Genomic DNA, 6,115 nt, shown 5'->3' with positions numbered 1-6,115 from the left:
AAATTGTAGTTGATACTCCTTAACAGATCCGGTCTGTTGTAGCTTTGTGAGATTTCCAAAGTGATCTTCAAATACAATTGGGCCATAACAGATGTGGAGCACTATCTTTAAGTAGTCCCAAGTTAGGACTTCTTCACTTTCTCAAATAGTTGATACCACATTTGAGCATCTCCTTCGAGATGATAAGCTGCTATGAGTAGTTTCTCATGGACCTCTGTTCTTTGAAACTCAAAGAATCGTTCTACTCTGCAGATCCAACTCGTTGGATCTTCCTCCACGTTGTATCTTAGGAAGTCCAGTGTAATGACCTACCTCCAACGACACAATATTGTCCATTTTTGTCTTCCCCGAATCAGACTTCCTAGGATGTCACCCATTCTAGTACTACTCTCGCAGAAGTACGCTTAACTGCGGAGTTCTAATAGATTTATGGTCATCACGGCTTTAAAACGTGTTGTATTAAGAATGATGCGAATATACATATAAGCACATACACATTCTAATACCCATGCGATATGCGACGTCACAATCACCCCCTCTTGGGACCCAGCATCCTCGCTGACGACCCTCATGGGATCACCATATTCTTGGCATCCCAGCGAGTGCCCATTGGCGACCTCCATGAGCTTGTGCACGCTCCCCCATTTCAGGTTGGGCAATGGTTCTGATACCATTTGTATGACCCACCCCCAACGACACAATATTGTCCGCTTTTGACTCATCCGAATCAAACTTCCTAGGAAGTCACCCATCCTAGTACTATTATCGAAGAAGTACGCTTAACTGCGGGGTTCTGATAAGTTCATGGCCATCACGGCTTTAAAACGCGTTGTGTCAAGAATAATGCAAATATACATATAAGCACATACCCATTCCCATACCGAGGCGATATAGGACGTCACATCTAGCTTGGTTAGTTTTGGTGTTGTTGAGCCAGAAGTATCGTGATTTTGCAGTAACATGGGACTCAAACTAATCCAATAGAAAGCGATAACATAGAACTTAAACTAACCTAATAGAAAGCAATAACATAAGACTGCAGATAACTTATCATTCTTAAAGAAAGACTCATAATTATATACACTTGAAGAAGCCTAGACTCACTACACGACTCATGCCTTCTTTATCCATATTACCTCCATATCATAAGAGGAATGCTAGATATCATCCCCTTGTCCTCCTTTTGTCCTCCCAAAATTGATGTGGCTCTTAAAATCACCATTGAATTTATGATAGATCATTGTTGGATTTTGATCCAATGGTGATTTTAAGAGCCACATCAATTTTTAGAGGATAAAAGGAAGACAATGGGATGATATGTAGCATTCCTCATATCATAATACCAAACCACCTGTAATTTTTTCTCACTCTTTGATTTAAAGTTAGTGCATCGAACAGTATATATGAAATCAATGTTAATAATTTTTTTTAAAAAAATATAAATAATATAAAATTATGTATACCATTTAATACAATAAGTTTAAATCATGACCATAAATAACTAAATGAGGAGATCCTTATTTACTTAAAATAACGTCAGTCACTTCAAAAAGATATGTTATTTTTTGCACAACTCTTATATAATAATTGTAAATTTTTAAAAAATACTGAACACATTAACATTGTTATATAATTGTTATACAAAATTATTGTACAGCTAACATATCTCCGCATCTAACATAAAATAAACGCGGTAATTAAATGCGAAGAATAACGTCGTCCATGTGACAAATAATGGTTTAACCGTCATTTACTGTGAAACCAAACAAACCCTTAAAACACAGCAAATCACAATTCTTGCAAGTTGTAACGTATGAACAAATCGTACCAAACTTGTTAGTTGTTACCCAAAAAAGAAAGAAAGAAAGAAAAAAAGAATAATCTTTTTGTTAATTATTCTTTTCTTTTCTTTTTCTTTTTGTTCTAATCCAAACGAATCGTGACTCTCATCCTTACACCAAACGGTCCAAACCTTCTCTTCTTGTGCACTCAATTGGTCTGCATCACAAAGTACAGAAGTAGAAGAAAAACAAAGGCAAAGAAAGTGATTAAAATAATAAACAAAACAGGGGGCAATCCAGCCAGCCATGCCATATCTGAGGTCTGATCAAGCCCACAGAATTTCTTCTCTTTTTTTTTTTAATTTTTTAATGAGGGAAATTTCGAGGGAAAGTTATGGGAATTTTTCCAGGGAACCAAACAAGGCTGATCTGTATTTAATTCTGGGTCGTTGTTCGACTTCGTGATTGAATATGCAGGACCGTCAGGCCAATCCTTCAAGGACTTAGGGCTTTGCTTGAGAGATCTCTGCTTGGACGTGTATAAATGCAGCACTGTAGATACGTTCCGCCTTGGCTCTCTCATCTTCTCGCATGCATGGGGTGAGTTGTCTCTTCTTCTATTACTCTAGGCCCTGTTTGGTTGCTGAGAAAACTGAGGAAAGGGAAAGAGGAACTCGGAAATTTCAAATTTTGCTTGCTGAGAAAATATTTGAAAGAGGGAAAAATGGAAATAGAAACGCATTTTTTAGAAGCATTACAATTTACTTTGGTGTGCAAGAATATAAGACTGTCTGTTCAGATTGAGAGAGCTTCTGTTTGGCTCAGTTGAGTTAAATTTGCAACTTTTTGGAATACTGAGATTACGAGAAATACAAGATTTTAGATTCTTTCTTTGCTTTTCTTTTTTTCTTTTTTTATTAACTTTCTGTGTGAGCATACAGAGGGTGTCAGGTTTTCTTGTAGTTTATGGTTTCTTTGTACTTTCTGGAATCTTATGGACTGGTGTTTGCTTGTTCAGCAAGCGAGCTTTGAGTGTGAGTGGACAGGGAGACATGCTTGGGGCTTTTTCAATTTCCTTTTTGGTTTGCCATACTTTTCTTGGAGTCTTGGGAACTTGGTTAGGCTATATACATAGGATTTTGGCTTTTCTATAGGGGGTTATATAGGAGCTATGTATTCTAGGTGTTGTTTGTTAGCTCAATCGGAGAGATGCTTCGGGAAGAAACCCTGCTGTTCGTTTTGTATGTTTTCTGGAGCGTGCTTCCGCGCTCTTGTGCTTTTGATGATGGAAAGGGTCAAGGCTAAATGGAAGAAGCTTTTCAGTGTAAGAAAGAGATTTTTTTTTCCTTTTATTTATGTTTTGTGTAGAAATGAAATACATTTGTTAGTGACATACGTAAATATTGATCTGGTGGTGCATATTCGATTTGTTAAGTTTATGGCTTAATGTGGTGATTTTAATTCTTAGTCTCCTTTTCTTTAATAGGAGAATTGGTACCAAGAATTTTGCTTCAGCTTGTTTCACTTTGCCAATGTCAATATATTTGAAAGATCAAATGCAGTCATTTCAACAACCCCCCCTCAAAAAAAAAAACACTCTTTAAGTCTTCTTTTTGTTTTGTTTTTTCTATTTTCTGTTGAGAAATTCTTCTGTAACAATTTTCGGATCAATAAATGCAAATTTTGCACAAAGTTATATGCGTGGCGTGGATCTCTTTGTTTCCATTTTTTTTTTCTTTTGAAGGGGGGGGGGGGGGGGGGGGGGGGTGGTTGTTCAAAGGGGAGAGAGGCAGGCAAGGAGTGAAGCTCATGTATGAGTATATTTATAGTATAACTCACACAATAATTGTATTCGACATCCTTAAATTTTGTTTCAAACACTGTATTTGGTACTAATCATTTTCGTGGTTAAACCCTGATTTGTAACAGAGCAGAGGCTGCCTTGGATGCTATACTAATCATGAACTAATTATCGCGGTGGATGAGCCATCAAAGGGGCTGAAAATTCAAGGTCAATCTGTGAAGAAACCTAGTGTATCAGAGGATTTCTGGAGCACCAGCACTTGTGAAATGGACAACAGTGCTGTTCAGTCCCGGAGAAGCATCTCATCAATCGGCACATCAAACCAAGTCCTTGTTCCTCAGGGTTGTCCTGGCAGTGTGAGCAACCCTTCCGAATTCATAAATCATGGCAAGTTCATATTTTGCTAGCTTGTTCTTCTATTCACAATAGCTGATTGTTGTGTTAATTCATTTCACTATATATTGCTTATGCTTTTGAAGTTACCAGTTGGAATCTATTGTGGCTTGTTTGATTGGGCTTTTGTCCAATGGGCTCGGGGCTAGTGGGTTCTAACAATCTTGCTAAGACTAGTGGTTGTTGGAGGCTTGGAGCTCTTTGAGCTAATTCTTAGCTGTGTAGTTCAGCTGTCTCAATATTTGCACCAATATTTTCAAATTTAAAAGGACCTTGGGCCCGTCTGAAGTTCAACTGCTTTGAAGTAGTTTCTGTGCCAGATCGTGTGCAGTTCATGTATTATTACTGCTATCTGTTCTTGTTGTTCCTCTTTATTATAATCATAATAATAATTACATGATAAATGTTCTGGCAAGCTTGAAGCCCCTATAGCCGTTTATTTACTTTTCTTTGTTCATTTATTTGAACTTTTAATTATTGGTTGTGTTGTTCTATGCAATTTCTGTATCTCCTTTGGTGTTGGTTTAGCCAAATTAATAATCTGCACGAGTGTACTCCTCTGCACCTATACATTGACACAATGAATGGGTTTTGAGGTGCTCCTTGATGTAATATACAGGCTTAATTTCTATGCCATCTTATTCAAGCCTTTTCTTTTAAAAGAAAAAACCTTTTTTCACCATTAATCCTCTCTATTCATTTGCTAAAATGTCTGTCAAGCCAACTCTTTTTATAATGGAAGCTTTGTTGGATGCAGGTCTGATTCTGTGGAACCAGACCAGGCAGCAGTGGCTTGGAAACAAAAGGTTGCAGAGCCATCGACAAGGTCGAGAGCCCAGAATAAGGTGAAAAACTTCAATCGACTTTGATACTGAAGTATTTAAAAGTATTCTGTTCCATCTATTGTCACGCAAGTATACATGTGTAATCGCAAACAAATTCTCTTCATCTCATGGAGTTGTCTCTGGCCAAACGAAAGAAAGAAACACCTGAGTTCTCAAGAGTACCTCCCCCCCACCCCCACAAATCCCACAAGAAAAATCAACACAGTTATGTCGAAGCATGTGGATAATTAAGTTACCTTTAGTATTTTACTAACTTCTACATTATTAAAAGTCTTGCTCTTGCTCACATATGCGTGAGTTTTTGGAGGTCTTGAATCCTTTATGGGACACTCCACCTGCAATAGCTACAATCCTGCAACTGAGCAAAGCCTTGGTCAAGCGTTCTGTTGTTTTACGTCTTATGATTAACCATTATGTTTCTGCAGTTGGAATGCAACTTATGAGAGTCTACTTGCGACTAACAAGCCTTTCCCCCAGCCCGTCCCCCTTCCTGTAAGTTTTTTATGGATTAGATTGTTTCCTCGATTGTTATTGCTTGAACGTGATAGCACTCTATTCTGACTGTTTACCGGATTTCAAATGGCAGGAAATGATAGATTTCCTTGTAGATGTCTGGGAGCAGGAGGGTTTGTATGATTGAACACGCAAACTCGAAAAAACTGCAATTGTTTTGTTTTTTTTTTTTTGAAGTCCCCATTTGTGATAATTATATACAAGTGCTACTGTATATTTTATATTTTTGTACATCTTCTCTGCTTAGATTCTTTATGAATGAGGCACACGAATTGCATTATTGTACTGTCTTCTCGTTGCCTTTGTGTTAGGATGTTTTACATACAAAATATCACTTGCAATTCTGGAGATGCCAAGGCCGTTTTTCGTTTTCCTCTCTCTCTCTCTCTCTCTATGGCAGCTGACAGCTGACGGGTATGTTGGTAAACGGATTGGTAACGAAGTAGTCTAGTCTCTTTTTGTTGTTACTAATATTGCTTATTGATTCTTTTAGTAATTATGTTGTAGTTTGATAATACTTCTTTCAGTTCAATCACTCATAGGATATATGCATTTGCCACAAACCTGTCTCTCCTATCTGAGACTTCCCTCTCTTCCCAGTGAGATCTCTCCCCGTGAGAGTTCCCCTCCCTACCCCTGTGAGCGTCCTGGGGGAAGGTGGATCACTGGATCCTCCCCCTTCTTCCTTTTCTCCTTTTCTTTCTCATCCTTTTTCTTGTTTTTCTTTTCTCTTTTCTACTGCTTCCTTTGCGCTTGCCGTCCTTGATCCTCACCCTACT

At 38.0% G+C, this 6,115-nt stretch overlaps 1 protein-coding gene across 4 annotated transcripts; it reads left to right on the top strand.

The window, feature by feature from the left end:
• The first annotated feature begins 1,881 nt into the window (after positions 1 to 1,881).
• On the top strand, positions 1,882 to 5,616 carry LOC133871951 (uncharacterized). Of its 4 annotated transcripts, XM_062309425.1 has the most exons (7): positions 1,882 to 2,101; positions 2,259 to 2,381; positions 2,964 to 3,105; positions 3,711 to 3,972; positions 4,736 to 4,823; positions 5,249 to 5,315; positions 5,410 to 5,616. In XM_062309425.1, the coding sequence occupies exons 2-7, from the start codon at positions 2,326 to 2,328 to the stop codon at positions 5,461 to 5,463; spliced, it is 669 nt and encodes a 222-aa protein (XP_062165409.1). In that variant the 5' UTR covers positions 1,882 to 2,101; positions 2,259 to 2,325; the 3' UTR covers positions 5,464 to 5,616. The 4 variants fall into 4 exon arrangements, with proteins under 4 accessions (XP_062165409.1, XP_062165410.1, XP_062165411.1 ...); XM_062309426.1 differs by lacking the exon at positions 2,964 to 3,105 and having other exon boundaries at positions 1,894 to 2,101; positions 3,716 to 3,972; XM_062309427.1 differs by lacking the exon at positions 2,964 to 3,105 and having other exon boundaries at positions 1,894 to 2,101.
• Positions 5,617 to 6,115: the final 499 nt, after the last annotated feature.

The sequence above is a fragment of the Alnus glutinosa genome, chromosome 6 (assembly GCF_958979055.1).
Source record: "Alnus glutinosa chromosome 6, dhAlnGlut1.1, whole genome shotgun sequence".
Taxonomy (NCBI): Eukaryota; Viridiplantae; Streptophyta; class Magnoliopsida; order Fagales; family Betulaceae; genus Alnus; species Alnus glutinosa.
This window is presented reverse-complemented; position numbering and strand designations above follow the sequence as displayed.

What these genes read in the sequence shown, in the direction of transcription:
- LOC133871951 (XM_062309425.1), top strand. Translation starts at nt 2,326, where the DNA reads ATGCAGCACTGTAGATACGTTCCGCCTTGGCTCTCTCATCTTCTCGCA. An exon ending in CATCTTCTCGCATGCATGGG is followed by an intron (nt 2,382 to 2,963) that starts GTGAGTTGTCTC and finishes TATGTATTCTAG; the next exon opens with GTGTTGTTTGTTAGCTCAAT. An exon ending in GGTCGAGAGCCCAGAATAAG is followed by an intron (nt 4,824 to 5,248) that starts GTGAAAAACTTC and finishes ATGTTTCTGCAG; the next exon opens with TTGGAATGCAACTTATGAGA.